A 20,459-nucleotide genomic window follows, 5' to 3' on the forward strand; every position below is an offset into this window, starting at 1 on the left:
TTTGGCAGCACATTTAAGTGTGGTGAGAGTAAATTTCTGACTCTGCTACTCTCCTCACTCCCTTTAAACTTGAACTGGATTACTCCAATTTAACACTGCCCCTACCATGCACACTCACAGACATACCCACACCCACACATACACAAGCTGGTGTCTAAAACTAGCTTCAGGAACAAACCAGAAGAGTTTTAGGCTCTAAGGTAAACAAGAGAAAGAAAGCTTTTCCAAAAAAAGACTCACTCCTGGTAGCTTTATTTTAAAAGTAGGGAAAAAGCAACTACTTGCGTAAACAGAATTTGAAGGTGTAACTTTTTCCTGCTCTCTTTCTGTCTAATCAAGGGAGAAAATGAGGACATCAAACAACCTGTCAATAAAAGTTTATTGTTAATCACTTTATAGAGTAAGGCTTATGCTTCGGGGCCTATTAAGTACACTACATTTTTTTTTTTTTAAACTTTTAGCACTACAGGGAACAAGAGAAAGAAATCTCTAAGCCTCAGTCTTAGGAATATGCTAGAGTCCACCCACCCTTGATGACTGAGGACCCTATTCAGCTCCACCAATGTGAAGTCAGACAGCATGCTGAGGCTGTTTTTCCATTTCCTTGATAAATCCACAGGGTTTCTATGCCGGTAGAAAAGCTACTAACTCAAAGCAGGCTGAGTTTGACCTCGGATGGCCCCTCTGGGGCTGGAGGGGCACTGGCGCCACGAAAGAAAATGATGCTGTCACTACTAACTCAAAAGGCCACCTATCAATGTGTCACATGCCACCCCCTGAAGTGCACATGCGTGTGCACGCACACACGCACGCACGCAAGTGTATGCATGTGTACACTTCCCCCAGGGGCTGAGCCCAGGACAGGCATCCCACATCAGATGGATGAATAGCAGGTCTGTCCTGCCAGCTGTGTGCTCTCTCCCACCCAAAGAAAGCAGTAGAGACTCAGACAGCAAAGCCTGGAGTTGCCCACGCAGTCTGTTACCAGCACCAGAGTGTGTGAAGGCACTTGAGGGCAGCAAGATGGAATCAGAGAGAGAAATCATCGACCTCCAAGTAAGTTCTCTCCGGAAGAGAGGAAGGAGGGTGGAGATGGGGGGAGCAGAGGTAAAGCTGGGGGAAGGAAGGATTAATATTCTGGTCACTTGATATTCTCCCTCTCACCCCCCTTTCTCTCTTACCCCCTTCTCCAAATGTTTCCTAGGCTTTATCTCTTTTTTTCTCTTTCTGTTTCCATGTCTGGTTCTTCGCTTGTTTTGAAATATGTGAGAAAGGGATTGTTTAAATCCCTCTTGGCCTCTGCTTCCTCTTGTCAGTCAAAGAGCTAATTAGATTCGCGTTACCAGAAGATGATTTCACATTCTGCACAGCGCTTTCCTCCAAACCCCAGGACAGTAGAGACTTGAGAGCTGCTGGCAGTTCTCTGGAGGCAAGGAAAGATATGGGTTTTAGAGTTAAGAAGAGAGGCAGCTGGCCAACTTTGCATTTTACAGGTTGGAAAAAACTGGAGCCACTCCGTGGCTTTCTCCACAAAGCTCTCCTGTGGAGGACAGAGTGTCTTATTCGGACAGGGCAAGAAAAGGAAGCCAGTAAAATGTGCTAGCAGGAGTCAGGGACTGGTGTCCCTCCCTACCTGGGACAGGCTTGGAGGGCATCAGAGGCTCTAATCCACCATTGCAGGGAAAGGGAATGGGATGTTCTGGTAAGAGGAGAGCCAGGTCGCTGGAACTGGCACTCTCCAACTTTATTGAATAAAGCCAGCCTTTCTGTAGGGATCACAGAGGTTGCATGACAAATTTTCCTAGAGCTGGACAATTACAGGGTGGAGAAGGACTTTTGAGACCAAGGATTTTTGATCATGGTATCTGTTCTTCAAGCAAATCTTCAACACCCCAATGTATGCTTCAGATGAAAAAGGAGCTGCTATGTGTGTTGGGCAGCATGATGGGGGCCTGGCAGAACTTCTGCCCTCTGTCCCTCCACCCCTGAGACACAACCAAGGAAGTTGTAGAATCACTTGGGGTAGTGTGTCAAAATCATTGGTCTACTAGAACTGCAAAATAGTGTCGTTTTCCTTGATTGTCATACAGCCCCAAACATGGTCCCAACTCAGGGCTTGATGATGGTCCTTCTGCCTGGAATATTCTTTCCCTGGGCTGGCTCCTTGTAGTACAGTCAGATCTCAGCTCAAATGTTACTGACTCAGGGAGACCTTCGCCCTCTGTAGAGGAACCCTCCTTTCATTTTGTCTTCATCATTTGTTTTCTTTCTTCCATAGCACTGCTCACTATTTGAAGCTACATTGTTCATTTGATTACTTATCCAATCTAATCAATCTCATTAGAACATAAACTCCATTAGAGTCTGTTTCTTTCATTGCTCTATCCCTAGTGCCCAGGGCAGTGCTTGATAAACAGTAATTGCATGGAAAATAGTTGTAAGTGAATAACTTAAGGGAGCCATGAATTAAAGGGGATCACTAATAGGCAGAGGGTCACTCTACCAGACCATGGCAGAGTCAGGACTTCTGGACAACCCAGGTCTTCTTTTTTTTTTTTAATTTTTTTTTTCAACATTTATTTATTTTGGGGACAGAGAGAGACAGAGTATGAACGGGGGAGGGGCAGAGAGAGAGGGAGACACAGAATCGGAAACAGGCTCCAGGCTCTGAGCCATCAGCCCAGAGCCTGACGCGGGGCTCGAACTCCCGGACCGTGAGATCGTGACCTGGCTGAAGTCGGACGCTTAACCGACTGCGCCACCCAGGCGCCCCACAACCCAGGTCTTCTGACCCTACAGTGTATTTTCTTTTTTCTTCCTCTAGTTCTTGCCTTCATTGGATATTTAGTAGCTAAGGAAATGGTACTGCTCATTTCCAGTCCCTGAAGAACGAGTTTCTTATGTGCTGAGTTAAATAATCCTGAGTTATAGGCTAAGGACACTACATTTGGAAGAAAGGTTCAGAAAGAAAGAGGTAGGCAGAACTATGGACTAAAGTGTTAGAGTACCCTTCTCTTCTTTATTAGAGTTATTCTCTCTCTCCCAATATAGTCTTTTATTCTGGCATCTTATTCACACTTTCCTTTGGTAGTTTATTTATTTGGTTGGCCAGAAGGTCATCCACTGAGTTTCTACATCTTCCTGTCTAGCCCTCTGGATCCAATGAGGAAACAGTCACTGTGGTCTTCTGAGAAGGCAAGTCTTGGTTCATGACAGGTGGAAATGTCTGTCCCCTAGTAGCATGATTTTACCCTCTCCTCACATGGTGTTGCCACATGAAATCCAGAGGAAAGACATATATAAAGACCCTAGAATATTATGTACTGAATAATATTAGTTCCTCTGTTTCTGAGAATGGTTTTCCAGGGGTGGTAAAGACATATTGACTATAGCTAAGACATTTCATCTCTTCATTTAGCAAATATTTACTAATCAATAACTATATATTTCACTCTGTGCTTGCTAGGTATGGAAAAGTTTTCTTATTTCATGAGGTTATTACAGTGGGTTGAATTCCTGCATGAGCTAAATAGTGTTATTCTGTTTTATAGCTCCAAGACTAATTCTTAAACTTGCAAATGTATTATTTACCCCTGGAAAGACAGCTAGATAGTATGTGTATGATGTACTGTGTTCTACCCTGAACACGTTAAAGCCCAAGTCCAAATAATAATGCCACAATATTCAAACCAGGGCAACTCTCTTTACCATATAAATATTGATCTCCCCTTTATAATCCTGATCTTGGAGACTTCATTTGTGCTAAGTATATAAATTAATTCCTATTCATCACTATCCCATTACCAAAACAAACCAAAGGAAGAACAAATATTTATTGAGCTTCAACACTGTATGAAGCACCAAAAACAAAAACAAAAACATGATACCTGGCCTTAGAAAGCTTAAGTGGAAGAAAAACAGATGACTATAATATAAAGAAAATGTTCTATTAAAATAGTATGTCCCCAAAATGTGGTACAGTTACCACCAATGGTTAGTAAAGGGAATACCAATGGCTAACAGTTTTTTATTGTAATGGCTATCTTTATAGTTATAGTGTGTATTACAAAAAAAGGGTAACTAATCCATCAAATCTGTGATTTCTAAATTTTTATTGCTCAGGATGAGGCTAAAGTAAGTGGCATGATACGTTTTAAGTTCTTATTCAGACTTTATGAGTGTCATGGGCACACCCTGAATATTTTAATAATTGTACCTGTCTTCACTGTTCAGAAGTGTGGCTGCTCTGGATGAAACACAGGTGTGTGTGTGTCTGTGCATATTGCTTCTTTCTTGTCACTAAAAGATTGAGATAGCAAACAAGGTACAACTGAAATTTGGGAAACTCCAATCTAAAAAACATTAAGCCTCTATCATCAGTGTTGCAGGTGTGTCCCCAAGGTCAACACCTTGAGAGTGGGATGGCTGGTACTGGTGCCTCTCCTTCCACAACCTGAAGCTGTGGCCTCCAAGCTTCTGCCCTTCTCCCAGCCCTTAGTAGCAGCCCTGCCAGACAGCTAAGGTGACTCCTTTTTCCAGGCTCTAGACTGGACTAATTTCCCATCTTTTACCCCCTCCTCTGAGATCTGGATGAATAAAGGGTGGAAGACAATCCCTTTTCTTCTCCTTCAACCAGTGTTGCAACCCCACCGCTGAGTATGGAGTTCAAGCCACTCTCCTTGCTCCTTCCTAAAATGGAGCTCTTCTTCTGCTTATAGATTCACCTAAGGAGATTCAGTCCTCTGGCCTCTTTCTTCCACCTGTGCGGGATGTTGAGGGAGATACAAAGATGGTCAAAGATGGTCTCTTCGTAAGGGAATGAAGACTGGTACACACTGAATGCAAATTCGGTGTAGTAAGGGTTAAGTACAACAAGGGATAGAATGCACTGGGAGTGGAGGTAAAAATTACTTATGAATAGAAGGGGGGACTATAGGTAAAGTATTCTGGAGTATTTTCAAATTGAAATTCCAGACAACAGTTTGGTAGTATATATCAAGAGACTTAAAAAGGACCCAGTATGCGGCACCTGGCTGGCTCAGTGGGTGGAGTGTGTGGCTCTCGATTTCCAGGTTGTGAGTTCGAGCCCCATGTTGGGTGTAGAGATTACTTAAAAAAATAAAATCTTAAAAAAAAAAAAATGACCCAGTAATCCCACTTCTAGAATCAGCCTAAGAAAATAATCAGATATGTAAGGATGTTCGCTGAAATACTGTTTATAGCAAAAAGGAGTATCCAACAATGAAAGAATGGTTAAACAAATTTTGGTACATCTGTTAGTGGATATCATGAAATAATCTTTTTCAATGTTAGGGAAGAATATTTAAAGGAATACCAAAATGCTAATCATATAAATCAAAAAAGTAGGATACAGAAGAGTATAAACATTTTATCCCAACTTCCTTTAAAAATCATATAGAGTAAATATGTGCAAGAAAACCATTCCCAAGAAATACATCAAAATGTTAATACCGGTTATTTATGGGTTATGAATGACTTACTTTCTTCTTTTACTTTATTTTTACTTTTTATTTCCTTTAAACATTTTTACCAACGCATATATTATATTTAGAATAGAAAAAAAAAAACCCTGTAGTTTAAAAAAGAAAATTAGAGAAGCAGATGTGGCTATATGCAAATGAGTAGATCTGTGAATATGAACCACAGCAGATTTATACACACATATATATTTATTCCCGACTCTGATTGCCATAGAAAATAAACAGCTGACTTATCTTTGTGTAAGTAGGCATCTCCTTTTAAGTGGCCGTTCCACTTTTTAAAAGTTCTACATAGTAGCAACTCTGGTTTTTTATATCTCAGTATGCTCCAAGAACAGACTTCAGGAATGTGAAATCCAAGGACACACCCACAGACCTCCGAGTTTCTACACAACCCCTTCCGAGGAAAAACATCAGAGGCAAGTAGGAAGGGGTAAGGTGGTTGCATCCTGATTTAGTCAGATCTTGTACCTGACAACTTCAGTAACTTGTCCTCTATCACCTAAAGAAAAATATAAAATCATTTGTATTAAGTAGAGAGACAGATATATAGATGATAGCTAAAGAGACAGACAGACAGATGGTGGAAGGATTTGGGACAACTTGTTGGAGGAGGTAGTCATTGGGTAAACTTTGAAGGAGGAATAGGACTCTGACAAGTGGAGGATACTCTAGTGTGAACAGAAGCTGCAAGCAGGACATCACAGGGCGTATCTGGGGAAGGATGAGTAGTCCAATTTGTCTAGGCTATAAAGTAAATAGAAGAATAACAGTGGGGAATATGATTATAAAAGTGAGTTGGAAACAGATCATGATGGACAGTGAAGACCACGTTATTCCCCTCGAGGAGGAACTGACCAGTGACTCTAGTGATCGATGTTCTTTGCAGAAGCACCTGAGCTCTCAAGTGGATGTCCTGGAAAGGGGTGAGCAAGGAAAAGAAATGTGGCTGTGCCTCCCAAGACCTAAGGCCCCTCCCAGAGCTGAACTTCCAAATGGGACTTGGAGGGGCCTTTAGTCTAGCAGACCACAGGCCTTGTTTCATAGAAGAGAAAACGGAGTCACAGAGTTGTGTGATGTTTAAGTAGGTCTTAGAATCCTCACGTATGATCTGCCCAAAGTCAGCCATGACATTGGGCAGAGTATCCAATGGACAACACAATACCCAAAATGTATTTGTTGACTAATTCATAATTCAATTTGCCATCACAGTGAAAGGCCCTTCCAAATGTTCTAATCCTCCCAACCATGCTGTGGTCCTTACTCCACCTTCATTGGAAAAGGAAATGAAGCTCAGAAAGGTCAAGTACACCATCACAGAGCACGAAAGTGGCAGGGCTAGGACTCAGACGTAGGTTTTCTTTTTGCTATACTCTAGCTCAGTGGTTTTCAAATGTGGCCGCTGGAGCAACAGTATCCCGTCACTTGGGAACCTTTTAGAAATGCAAATTCTCAGTTCCTACTCCAGACACACTAAATCAGAAACCCTGGGGAGGGGGCCAGCCATCTGTATTTTAACCAGTCCCTTGATAATTTTGATGTACTCTGAAGTTTCAAAACCACTGCCCACTGCCCAGGTACATTGCTGACTGACGTGGGGGGTTGGTATGGAGGCTCCAAGCCTGACCTCCTTTCTCCCACATGATCCTAGAGAAGCCAAGGAGTAGCACTCAAGCTGGACCTGGAGTAAGGCAGGAATGCTGGCAAAGCAAGAGACCCCAGCTGGATCAGATGTCGGGGATGAGGAGCTGCCAGTCACTTTGTGAGAGCACAAAGAACCTAAGTCTCACAAGTCCAAACTTCCTGTTTCAGTACGGGCACCACCAACCACACTGTCACTGCTGCTACTTGCCTGCCACATACCTGTAGGGATTTATACCCACTCTGATGAGAGATGGTTTGGGATTACCCCAGCCTGGGATGTTAGACAAGCCTAGGGAGGTTAAGCATAATGAAGGGCACAGGTGAAGATGGATGTCTCCATCCTGTCACCCAGCCCTGCTACACGAGAAGAGCAATCGTAGGCAAGGGTGGGACTTTCCCACAGGGCACAGATACCTGGAGTGGGGGGAGGGAAGTACTCTGTGTCTATAGGGGTGGAGGGAAAAGAGCACAGGAATATAGCACTCCCGAATAGTCTGTCCAGGACCTTAGGGATGGGAGTAAGGAGGGCAGGGGGCACCAGCCAGGTGGGAGTTGCATCCTGCAATCCAGAGCATGTCTACACAAAGCCTAACCAGTGTCCTAAAGCAGTGAGCCTCGGAGCTGGAAGTCCACCAGGCTCCACGCCAAGAGAACAGAAAACCCTCGGCCTCTCCAGAGGTGAATTCTGTTTCCAAAGCCCCATCCAGGGAACTGGGACTGTTTACCCCCAGGTCCAAGAATCAGGCTTTGCTCTTTGGTTTTGTGTGCTTGCCTTGTGCCCTAGGCACAGAGTCCAGGGACCCATCTTCTGCCTGAATACACATTTTCAGTCCATATCTGTACACAGTGGGGCCGGTGTCATTCATGCAGCCGGGACTTTCCCTGCCACACCCCCCCACCTTCACCCGCAGTTTCCTAGAAATGCGACCGCCCAGTGTTAGGATTCAAGCATGGCTCAGTCCCCAGGGATAGCTGGGCAGGGTGGGGCTGGCAGTGTTGGACCTTTAATGCCTCGTCCTGTCTCGCCCTGTCTCTCTCTCTCTCTCTGGTTTTCACAGCAATCTATGTCATTTAATGTTCATCCACCTCCCTTGTTGCGAACTGCCTCTAACAGAGTTTGGGTTGGGAGTGGGGAGCAGAAATCTCGCAAGGCCTGTGACTTGTCCTGGTTGCAGCAGAATCTCTGTGAACCAGATCCTGGGCTACTCCCAGCAACCACGGCAAAGCCGGTGCCATCCCAGTCCCGCGGAACCTCTAAGCTGCAGAGCTCTGTGCTTTCAGGCCCTTGAGGAGCCGGAATTGGACAGAAGTTCCAAATCCTCTGTCAAAGCTGAGCCATCTCCTCTCCATACCCTGGTGGTTGTGGGGTAGCTTCAAGAGGAGGCAGGGTGGGATGGAGGGGAACCAAGGGGAGACCGCCTTCTGCTCACTGCAATTTCCAGTGGCCTCCCAAACCCCAAGAGTTCAGTATGGCCTGCGGGGTCTCCACATGCTTTTCACAGTAATAGCGGCCAGCAGGGGGCTGCCACTGAGATTGTGAGATAGACAGAATCAGAGAGACAGAGGAGCCCTGTTATTTTGTTTTCCATTCTCCATGTGATCTGCAGTATTTTTCCTCCTTCCCATTAGAAGTACGCCTCCTCCCCTACCATCCTGATGTGACCTACTTATCTACTCCCTTTAAAGGGAGGTACTCTGGAAGGCATCCCAGTCTAGGGCGGTTCTGTCTGTGATTCTCAGAGAGACAAGCTGTCTCTTTAATAAGGGAAATCCAGAAGCTGTAAAATTGGGGGTGGGGTGGTACGAGGGGGTAGGGGGAGGTAGTAAGGAGGTTAGGTAAGGTTGGGGAAGAAGGGAAATGGAGGTTGGTGGAGCCCGAGAAGAGTGTTCAGTGGTGTGGCTTTGGCCAGCATGACAGATTCATGCCATGACTAAGGGAAACAGGTTCTGGACCGGTCAAAGGGCGGTGGAAGCAGCAGATGTTGACTGCTGGAGAGACTGCACGAAACGAGGTAAAAATAAAACAACATTCCAGCTCTTCCACTTTCCCACTTTCTGCCCCTAGTTCACTGAGCTATCTAATCTCTGAGCCCCTGTTGCCTTATCTGCAAAATGGGAATAATAAATTCTACCTCAGAAAATGGATGAAAAGATTAAATTATTTACCCCACCCTCTGTTCTGTCCTGAAGAAAACCCAGCGAGGTCTCAGAATAATGGCACATATGTGATAACAGCTACCATTTGTTTATAAGTACCTATCCTGTGGGAGGCACTGTACATGTAGTTTAAATTCCATGAGGAATGAATTATGCCCAATAAGGAATCTGAGGCTCTGAGAAGTTAAATCACTTATGCAAAGTCACACAGCTAGCAAGTAGCAGGGCTGAGGTTCCCACTCACAGCTATCTGATTCGAGTGTGTGCTCTTAAACATACCTCCCCTAGACTATAACATCACCAGCCTTAATGAGAAAGGATTTGACAAAACCCTTGCCCCCACGTCTTAAGTAAATCTGGAATGCTGAGTCAGATAGGGGCTGGAGAAATCAAACAATAATTGGGTTGTATAATGCTATCATTTTACGCTAATCTTGGCACTGAGGAGAGATTGTCTTGCAGACTGGAAGTCTATAAACGCCTATCTGGTCTCCAGCCACTGGGCCTCTAGTCTGGCCTCCCTCCAATCCATTCTCTTCACTGTAGCCACAGAGAACATTTTCCTCCTTCTATCAGAGTGGTTCCCAGCTGCCCTCAGCATTACATCCAAACCCAATGTGGCCAGCACTCATCTTGTCCCTAGCAGGCCCCAGGCTTGGGAGGCCCTACTCCATTTTTATCAAATGTATTAAAATACACCCGTATCCTTCACTAAACATGACTTTTTTTAATGTAAAAATTTTGAAAGGCTTTTTCATGATTTGAATGTTGAAATGATTAATTTAAGCATTCAGTTTTCCTTTGTAGGTGCCAATATGGTTTTTGCGGGTCTCAAACATTTGGGGCCTTTGGAAAGCTCCTAAGTACTATGCACACACACGGTGCCTAATGGGTGACACAGCTGTTGCTGCAGCCCCCGTCCACGTTCCCCGCATGCCAGGCTTTTGCAAATACAGTTTCCTGGGCCTAGAATTGTGTTTCTTCTGTAAGTGCACCTGCTCGTACCATTCCCCCCTCCCTCATTGCCCTGCAGTTTCTTTCTTTGACCTTCATAGATGCTTAGCCTCTCAGCTTCCTTGTGTGTAAAACAGAAATAGTGATACCTACTTCATAACGCTTTAGAGAGGATAAAATAAGTTGATATACCAAAGCATTTCTATACAAAGTATGATTCATGCACCATCACAGGGGAGCTTGTTAGAAATGCAGAGTTTCAGGCCCCACCCCAGATGACTGATCAGAATCTCCCAGTTAACAAGATCCCCAGAAATCACATTTGAGTTTTGAGGAGTCCTGCACTACAGCACCCAGAACAATGTCTGCTACATTGTAGTAGTAAATGATAGTCATCGCTATTGTTATTGTTGTGATTACCAAAAGCCAATTTTTTATAGTTGTTTCCAGTTTCCCTTCTTACCTTATAACTTCTAAACTCCAGTGCTTTTCTTCTTCCTCTTTTTTTAATGTTTACTTATTTTTGAGAGAGAGAGAGAGAGAGAGAGAGAGAGACAGAGAGAGACAGAGAGAGACACAGTGAGAGCAGGGAAGGGACAGAGAGAGAGAGGGAGACACAGAATCCAAAGCAGGCTCTAAGCTCTGAGCTGTCAGCACAGAGCCAGATGCGGGGCTCGGACTCACAAACTGTGAGATCATGACGGGAGCCCAAGTCTGACGCTTAACCGACTGAGCCACCCAGGCGCCCCTAGTTCAGTGCTTTTCAAATGTTGTTCCCGCAGCACACTTGCATCCTGGGAGCTGGACCATGCATGGCAATTCCAGCTAAATGCTGGGCTTACAGTCAAGACACCCAGGTAGCTTCCCTCCATCTACGGAGGGAGCTAGCTGAGGAAATTGCAACAGGTGGTCATAAGGACCACCAAAAGAGGGATAGAGAGGTGCTAGAAGTGGCAGCTGACCCAGGCTTGTGGGGTCGGGGAAGGTAGTCTCCAATCTAAGACCTGAAAGGGGAGTTGGCAGGTCGTCTCTACAGCGGACTGACTGCTCCTACAGGGTAAAAGGGCCTGTTAAGGCTTTGCTCTACGGAATATCTACGGCCCTTGCTGTTTGCTCTCCCAAGCAAACAAGGGAACCCAAGGGGGCGTGAGTCTAGACACAAACTGGTGTCCTGGTATGAAGCCCAGTCACTTAGAAAAAAATTTTGGCCTCGTTGCAAACTGGGCCTTCGGTAGTTTTACAATTCTCAATCTCTCAGAAACTTGGTTTCCTTGTTTCCAGAACCAGGATAACGATACTCCCTCTACAGGGGGTCGGATCGAGAGGCTTAAGGGACAGGACAAGTCAGCTTCCAGGCACCTAGTAGGGGCGGGATCAAGTGTTCCTTTTCTGTGAAAAGGAACTGGGTGGATTTAGGCCCGAGGGCCAGAGCTTCGGAAACGGTAAACACTTCTGAGTACTTGCAAATACCGCCTTCCCTTCCCCTCCTCCCACCTGGGCCGGGACGCTGAAGTACGGGGCGGGTGTGTGCAGTCCGCGAGCAGCTGGAGGGGACGAGGTCGCCTAGGGTCGCAGGTGGGCTGGTTTTGGAGGGAAGAAAAGGCGCACTGTTTTCCCGGCGCCCGGGGCAGCCTTGGTGGATGCTCTGAAAACTCCAGAACAGAGCCGGCACAGTGTGGCCACGGCGAGCCCCGGGCAGCCGGCCTGTCTTTAAGAGGTGCGCTCCCTGGCAGAGGCAGCGCTGGAAATGTGAATATTCCTTTCACAAGGGGCACACCGCGTGCGCGAAGGCAGCCTCGGGAGAGCTCGCCGCCCCGCTGCCCAAACCCTCCGGGGGAGGCCGAGCGGAAGAGGCCGCTGATTGGCTGCGGGGGAGGCTCGTGCCGCGCGGACCCTCACACCCCCAGCCCCGGGCAAGCTGCGCGCTGGGTCGCAGGGGTGCGGGGTCGCAGGGGTGCGGGGTCGGCCGGGCCGGGGCGGGGAGGGCGCGCGGCCGCGACCGCAAGTCAGCTGACTCCCGCGGAGCCGGCCGAAGGGCTTACTTCCCCGTCCGGCCCCGGGGCCTACTGGGGGTTGGCCTTGAACTTTTGTTACGTGGCTGTCCCTCTTCCTTCCCCTGCTGAAGGCCGAGGGCAGTCCTCACCCTTTGCTGAAGCAAAACAACCCCCTCTCCACCTCAGCTCGGCCCAGTCTCCGGCTCTGGTACTGACAGTCCCACTGGCTTCGGGTCCGGGGAGGGCAGGGTGGCCCCTTCCTGCTTCTCCAGCTCTGGCACTACACGCTCTGGCTGATCCTGATCGCGGTGGGTGGAGCCGGGTCGGGGCTATTTCGGTTCCTTCTTGGCCTGGAGTGCTTGGTTTCCTGCTGAGTTTCCCCTAGGCTTCCCTTAGGTTATTAATAATAATAGCTACCATTTTTCTGAGCACTTACTTTATATCAAGGAGGCACTTGACATATTTTTATTTTTATATTTCAGAGCAACTGTGTAGATATCAACCCCAGCTTGTAGATGAAAACACGTGAAGCTCAGGGGAGTTAATTTGCTGAATGTCACAGCTAGCAAGTAGTTCAACGGGGATTCACATCCTAGGCTGTCTGACTCCAATGCTGTGCACTCTCCCCCCTGCCATGCTTTCCCGGTGAGGCCTTTGCCAGGGCCATGTTGAAGACTGATGATTGTCAGCTAAATTTTACCCTAAAGCCACACTGTCGTTAAGACTTTTTGGGGGCCAGACTAGGAAATAACCTAGCTCTGGGGCAATATTAGAAAAGATTCCCCTAGAACCTGTTTGTTTGGCACAGAGAGCTAATCAAAGCTAGTATCTGGAATTCTTTCATGACTTCCTTGAGAGGCATCCTGGCTTGAGGCACATTCCTCCTCCCTTGCGCATACCCCTTCCTCTCCCCTTCATCCTCCCAAGAAAGAACAAACTATTGCATTTGTCCAAAACCTCTCCAATTGGAACTTGGCATAAACAAAACCAGTCTTGAGAAGGGGAAAGTGAGGCACTGGGGTGGGGGGGGGGTGGGACAACTCAATTGGATCATTTTCTGGTGCTCAGAGTGCTTGAGAAGGACAATCTCCCAGGTCCTATCCTACTTGTCCCCGCAGAATAGACATATCCTATGACCTCTTCTCAGTGAGAGGGTAGGACTGTTTGAGAAGGTGGAGGAGGTAGCTGTGAAAACCAGAAAACATTATGCATAGAAGACAGGATTTTTCTTCTGATGAGACATCAGTAAAGCAGTGGCTGGTGTTTATTATTCTAAGATAGTACAAGCAGGGGTGCCTGGGTGGCTCAGTCAATTAAGCATCAGACTTCAGCTAAGGTCATGATCTCCAGGTTCAGGAGTTAAGAGCCCAAGCTTCAGGCTCTGTGCTGGTAGCTCGAAGCTGGAGCCTGCTTCCTGTGTCTCCCTCTCTCCCTGCGCCCCTCCCCCACTCATACATTTTCTCTCTCTCTCTTTCTCTCTCTCTCTCTCTCTGTCTCAAAAATAAGTAAAACATTTAAAAATAATAATAAATAATAAAAATAAATAGTACAAGCAAATTGTCAAATGATTCCACCTCGTAAACATAATTACATAAGACAGAAGCCTGAAAACCACCTGGAGGGCCTATACCCGAAGGTGCCCAGACAAAGGGCATGAAAACAATTTATGAAGATCACTTCTTACCCCCATTTCCAACCTACAGCCTTCCATTTCTCTGGTACTGAAATTAGAACAAGTCTGCAGCATTGGAATCACAGGGGGATGGGTGAGGATGATTCCTTTTTTTTACATATGAGTAAACATAATACCAACAGGTCATTTAAAAATAAGGAATACCTTTAAAAGGGGAGGATGAGTTAAACACTGAAGCCGACCACAGAAGGTGCTGGAGCCCTTAAAAGGGAGGTCTGAGCAGCCAGCAGTGCTGTTGCCTCTGGGGTGTCATGTATTAGAAATACACTCTAACTTTTCTCGGGCCAGAAGCCCTGATATCTACCCTTTTATAAAGCTTTAGTTTCCACATTTGTAAAATTAGGACTTTGGATGTGAGGGTTCCCAAGCTGCCCCCCAAGTCTGGAAACTCCTACTTATGCAATACCCAGATATTTTCATTAAGTGATGCTCAACTCCTCCATCTCCGTAACAGGTTAATCATCTGACTAACTGCTCAGCTTTCCTGCTTTATGAGATCATCACTGCCAGTTCCAAGTGCATTTGGCTGCCAGAGAGCAAACATTCCATGTGTGAACTAGGGATACATATTGCCGTGATAACAAGTCTGGCAAATTTGAAACATGCTGATTTAATCTGAAACAGCACTAAACTCCAACACACCGTTGGGGACCTGGGCCTGGGGCAAAGCCTCCTAATTTGCTTTCAGGTGGCATCAGTCGTAATGCCTCAGGACTTTGAGAAGGTAAAACATGCCTACCTACAATCCTCAAAAAGTCATCCAGTCCATGCCCCACCTTCCATCAGGTGAGAGTCAGTACACCTGGACCATCGTCAGCCTTGCCTATTAAGCTGAGGTTCCACTTCATATGATCCATAGTTGAGGTTACCACTGCCCTCAGGGGGAAATCTATGTATATCGGGTGACTAAATACAGTCACGGCAAATGGCCATGGTCTCGCAGTAACAACCCACACATAGTTTCCAGAAGGCATCAGTAGCTCCTTATAGGTACCTCAAAACTTCAAATCCATGGATTTGGCCATAGGTTAAGGTGGGGAACGGGATTTTTTTTTTCTTTCCACTTAATTCTCACACAGTGTTACGAGTGCAATCGTTGAGGCATACAAAAAGATGTAGAAACACCAAGAAGGTAGGAAAGGGATGGGGAAAGGGGCACATTTATTAAATAGTGGTTAGCATAGTGGTTAAGAATACAGGCTCTGAAGCTGGACTACTTGGGTTTGAATCCTGGGTCTTCCATTTCCTTGGTGTGCTGTCTAACGTAGGGCAAATTACTTAACCTCTTTGTGCCTCAGTTTCTTATAGGACTATTAATTTGTGTAGAACACTAAGAACAATGCCTGCTCCATATGAGTGCCACATAAATATGACATTACTGCAGCAAGTCCTATGTTAACTGCCTTATTACTTAACAATTTTTTTGCAAAGGAAATTACTGAGTTCTGCTATGCTAGTTATAATAATGTCTGTGACCAGGGGTATATATCAGGAAGGAAATAAACAGATATGTGGACCAAACCCTTGTTTCTTCTACTAGTCTCTTCTAGCATAAAGGATTTCATACTGTACCTGATAGCTTTTTTTTTGACGCATTAATATGAATTGGAAATCTCTCCATGTCAGAATATGTAGATCCACACCACTGTTTTTAACTGCTGTATAGTATTACGTAATATGGAAATATAATAGATTATTGGCACATTCTCTTATATTTATTGTGTATCTAATGTTTACTGTGTACAGTACAAGATGTGGGGAGGACGCATAGCTGGTAAAGTAGCGTAGAACATGGTTCTCCAAGAAGCTGGTGGGGAAATTTGGGACTTAAATGAAATAATCATAGACCAGTGCAAGAAGGTATGTAATAAAATATTAAATGGAATTCAAAACTAAGTGTCAGTGTTTGTGATTTAATAGGAAATAGCAATACATTGTGAAAAACCATGGAGCCAAAGGCCTGTCTCCTAGAAGCTCTGGCTGGGCTAGAGAGGAAATTTACCCATTAGTTCTTCCAGCCTCACTGAAAAATTACTCAAGACAAGAAAGACAAGTCTACACTCCCTTAACAAGCTACAACACAGCAGCACACTGGTGTCTCACGTAGAGGTGGAATGCAGCAAGCCTACGTGTTCTCTTGCAACTTGTTGGGCACGTGGGCAGGACTTTCCTAAAGCAGTGCAGGGATTTGTTCTCACCTCCAGCCTCTGACAGAGGTTTGTGTTGTTCTCCTTGAATCCCAAGTGGCACAGATAAGTCCTTTAAAAGGCATAGCGAATCTGCTCAAGGACCCCAAATGAGAACTCCCTTTCTTGAGATCTCCGGTCCTTTGTTTGGTTCTGCTTCCTTGGGAAGAATTCGCAGGGTTGTGAGAGCAGTTACCCCATAGGGCCTAGTTAGGGACATTCTGTGCTTAGGTATTCATAAATTTCTGCCAAGACCAGATTTCTTTTACCCCACCCTTATGCACTAATCGCTACCTAAATCAGTAACACCTGGTTGCCAAAGAATTAGATTGTGTCAAAGCCCACACTTGGTATTCCTTCTGCAAGGCCCTACCCAGCATCGTTCTAATACCTGAGTTAGGATAAACCTTTCAATTCTATCCTTGACCGCATGTATTTTCATGTATGCCTTTCTGTTTGTATTGATGGGAGAGTCAATAGTCAATGAAAAGAAAAATATTATTAGGCACTCACTATATATTTAGCTCTGTACAAAGCATGGGGTTGGGGATGCTGGCAGAGGGAGGGTTATAAGAAAAGTGAGACATAGCCCTGCTTTGGGGGGCTTAAAACCCTGACAGACATAAGAACACAACACGTTAGATCCTGAAACGGTCAAGGTAGACAGAATAGACCATATGTGCTGTGGGAGAGCAGAGAAGTCCCCCTAGAAGGGAATGGAGTCCCTGTAAAGGGCGACTGTTGTAAGGAGCATCTATTCTCACCTCCCAAATACTCCATGTCAGCCTCTTCTGGCAGCCCTGGGGAGTGAGTTCAGTAAAACAGGATGATCCAATGTGGCAAATAGACAAACATTTTGCTCACAGATTCACAGAAAGTCAGTGTTTCCCTGATCATTTGGGAACCAAAATGACTAGACTGTATTTTTCCTGGAACATTTTATTTTCCAATAAAGAAAAGTAGAAAGACCGCAACAATGAATATTTGTAAACTCTTCCCTACATTCATCAATTTTGCTATATTTACTTTATCTCTTTCTATAGAATGCATCCCCTCCCCCCTTAGAAAGAAAGTGCCAGACATCATCCGTGAAGACTTCAGCATATATCTTCCAAGAAGGGTACTCTCCTACCTAACCACAATATAATTATCATTCATATACAGTTTATATTCACTTTTCCCAATTGCCATACAACAATGCCCTCCATAACTCTTATATAATATAATCACGGATTAGTCATTGCATTGGGTGTCTTGTCTCCTAAATCTCCTTTAATCTGTAACCCTATTCCCTTTTTTTTGACCTCTCATCATCTTGACATTTTTGAAGAGTGCAGCTGAGTTGTTCTGGAGAATGACCCATGATTTGGATTTGCCTGATTATTCCCTCATGGTTGAATTCAGCTGTTATTTCTTTTTAAAGATTATTGTGGTAAAATATCTGTACCATGAAAGTTACCATGCTAACCATGTTTAAGTGTACAATCCAGTGGCATTGTGTACATTCATAATATTGTACAACCATCACTGCTGTTTCCAGAATGTTTTCGTCATCCCAAACAGAAATTCCATACCCATTAAACAATAACTCCCCAACTCCCCTACCCCCGGCTCCTGGCAATCATCATTCTACTTCCTGTCTCTATGAATTTCCCTATTCTAGGTACCTTATGTAAGTAGAATCATACAACATTTCTCCTTTGGCCACTGTCTTATTTCACTTAATATAATGTCTTCAAGTTCATCCATTTTGTAGCATGTGTCAGAATTTCCTTCCTTATTAGGGCTGTATGATATTCCTTTGTATGGGTATACCACATTTTGTTTATCCATTCATCCGTTGACAGACACTTGGGTTGTCTCTAACCTTTGGTTATCATGAATATGGTTGCTATGAACATTGGTGTACAGTTATCTTTTCAAGTCCCTGCTTTCAATTATTTTGGGTATAGGGGTGCCTGAGTGGCTCAGTTAGTTTAGCATCTGACTTCAGCTCAGGTTGGTGAGTTTGAGACCCACATTGGGCTGGCTGCTGTCAGCGTGGAGCTCGCTTCAGATGCTCTGTCCTGCTCTCTCTCTCTGCCCCTCCCCCACTTGCTCATGCACGCTCTCTCTCTCTCTCTCGCTCTCTCTCTCAAAAATAAATAAACATTAAAAAACATTATTTTGGGTATATACCTATATGCCAGATCATATGGTAACTCTATTTTTAACTTTTTGAAGAACCACCATACTGTTTTCTATAGTGGTTGCATCATTGTATGTTCTTACAAGCCTCCAGTTTTCACAGTTCTCTGCAGTCTCTCCACATCCTCACCAATGTTTTTTTCTTTTTTTTTTAATAATAGTCATCCTAATGGGTGAGAAGTAGTATCTCAATGTGATTTTGATTTGCGTTTTGTTAATGACTAATCATGTTGAGTATTTATGTGCTTCTTGGCCATTTGTATATCTTATTTGGAGAAATGTCTATTCAAGTTGTCCACTTTTGGTTTTTGGGTTTGTTTTTTTTTTTTTGCATGCTTTTGGTTTGTTTTTTTTTTAAGTTTATTCATTTGTTTTGAGAGAGAGAGTAAGTGCGGGCCCATGCATGTGTGCACACACACAAGCAGGGTCAGGGCAGAGAGAGAGAGAGAGGGAAAGAGAGAATCGTAAGCAGGAGCCCGAGGTGTGGATGGAGCTCATGAACGTGAGGTCATTACCTGAGCTGAAATCAAGAGCCCGATACTTAACCAACTGAACCACCCAGGCACCCCCCACTTAAAAAAAAATGTCCACTTTTGAATTTTTTGTTGTTGTTGTTGTTCTTCTTTAAGTTACAGAAGTTCTTTTCATATTTTGGACATTAATTTCTTATTAGATGTATGATTTGCAAATAGTTTCTCCCAGTCTGTGGGCTATTTTTTCACTCTCTTGATAGTGTCCTTTGCACAGAATTTTAATTTTGATGATGTCCAAATTGCATATTTTTCTTTTATTGTCTGTGTTTTGTGTGTCATATCCTAGAAGTCACTGCCAAGTTCAATGTCATGAAGATTTTCCCTTATGTTTTCTTCTAAGATGTAAATAGTTTTAGCTCTTAAGTTTGGGTCTTTGATCCATTCTGAGTTAATTAAAAAAAATTTTTTTAATGTTTATTTATTACTGAGAGACAGAGAGACACAGAGCATGAGCAGGGGAGGGGCAGAGAGAGGGGGAGACAAAGAATCTGAAGTAGGCTCCAGGCCCCAAGCTGTCAGCACAGAGCCCGACACAGGGCTCGAACTCACCAACCATGAGACCATGACCTGAGCTGGACTCGGTCACCCAATCAACTAAGCCACCCAGGCGCCCCTTTTCTGAGTTAATTTTTGTATATGATGTAGATAACAGTCCAATTTCATTCTTTTGCATGTGGTAATATCCTATTCTTCTAGCACCATTTGTTGAAAAGACTGGGCATTTCCCATTGAATAGTCTTGGTACCCTTGTCAAAAATCAGTTATTTCTGGCTTATTATTTCTGGCTTTCTAGTCCATTGGTCTGTATATCTGTTCTATTCCATTTTAAGAAGTATATGATTTCTTCCAAACTCTTTCTCATCCTTGCACCCACTCCCTGAAGGAGGGAATAAGGAGGAAAAGTCTTAAATGCAAAAGAATTAATTAATTAATGTCATGGTGCCCTGGATTTGAATGCTAGGGAGAGTGCAACATTCTGGAGGTGCCCAATTTTCAGACTAGCATTCAAATTGTCAGTGGTGAGCAAGCACTTTATTCTATTTTGAATCCCCTTACTATCTTAGGCACAACCATTCTTTACATGTTTTTCCCTGTGTTACCAAACTTAGAGGACCCAAATGTGCTTGCAAGTTATGCTGTCTTGAAATCCCACGTGATGGAAATGAGACTGATTCCTATGTGTGTGTTTAGCCTTTAACTCATGGGAGAAGAATTGCTATTAATCAACAGTTATTTACTGACCATGCTTTATGTGCGGCGCTGTAACATAAAATTTATATTCATGGTGGCTTCCACTGTAATTGGGGAGACAAAGTGTATATATAAATGGATAATTGCCTAGAGAAGGGAGAAATGAGAATTGAAATAGTTGGCAAAATCTCCAAATGTGGGGTCTTTTGGGGATTGCTAAAGAGGAAGAATAAACTCGGATTCAGGGTTGAAGGGGAAGAATAGTGGGTATTAAAACAAAGGCAGGAATGAATAAGCTATCTGGGGACAGTGAGAAGGCCAGCCTGAATAGATGGAACAGTGTGTGGGGGAGAACCCTAGTGGATAGGTGGGGTGGGACTAAATTATGTAGGATTTTTAAATAACCAGGCAGAGGGGTG

The 20,459-nt window shown here is 44.5% G+C and overlaps 1 protein-coding gene across 2 annotated transcripts in view; it reads left to right on the top strand.

The window, feature by feature from the left end:
• Window positions 1–844: 844 nt before the first annotated feature.
• The window catches only part of NINJ2 (ninjurin 2), a 79,498-nt gene continuing 59,883 nt past the window's right edge, over window positions 845–20,459 (top strand). Inside the window, exon 1 of one of the 2 annotated variants that reach the window (XM_019834331.3) lies at window positions 845–1,056. In XM_019834331.3, the coding sequence (XP_019689890.1) occupies window positions 883–1,056 (174 nt within the window). In that variant the 5' untranslated portion in view covers window positions 845–882. Of the gene's footprint in view, window positions 1,057–8,976; window positions 9,158–20,459 lie in introns of those variants that run through there. The other variant, XM_019834332.3, reaches the window with a different exon arrangement.

This window comes from Felis catus, chromosome B4 (assembly GCF_018350175.1).
Source record: "Felis catus isolate Fca126 chromosome B4, F.catus_Fca126_mat1.0, whole genome shotgun sequence".
In the NCBI taxonomy this organism is placed as follows: domain Eukaryota; kingdom Metazoa; phylum Chordata; class Mammalia; order Carnivora; family Felidae; genus Felis; species Felis catus.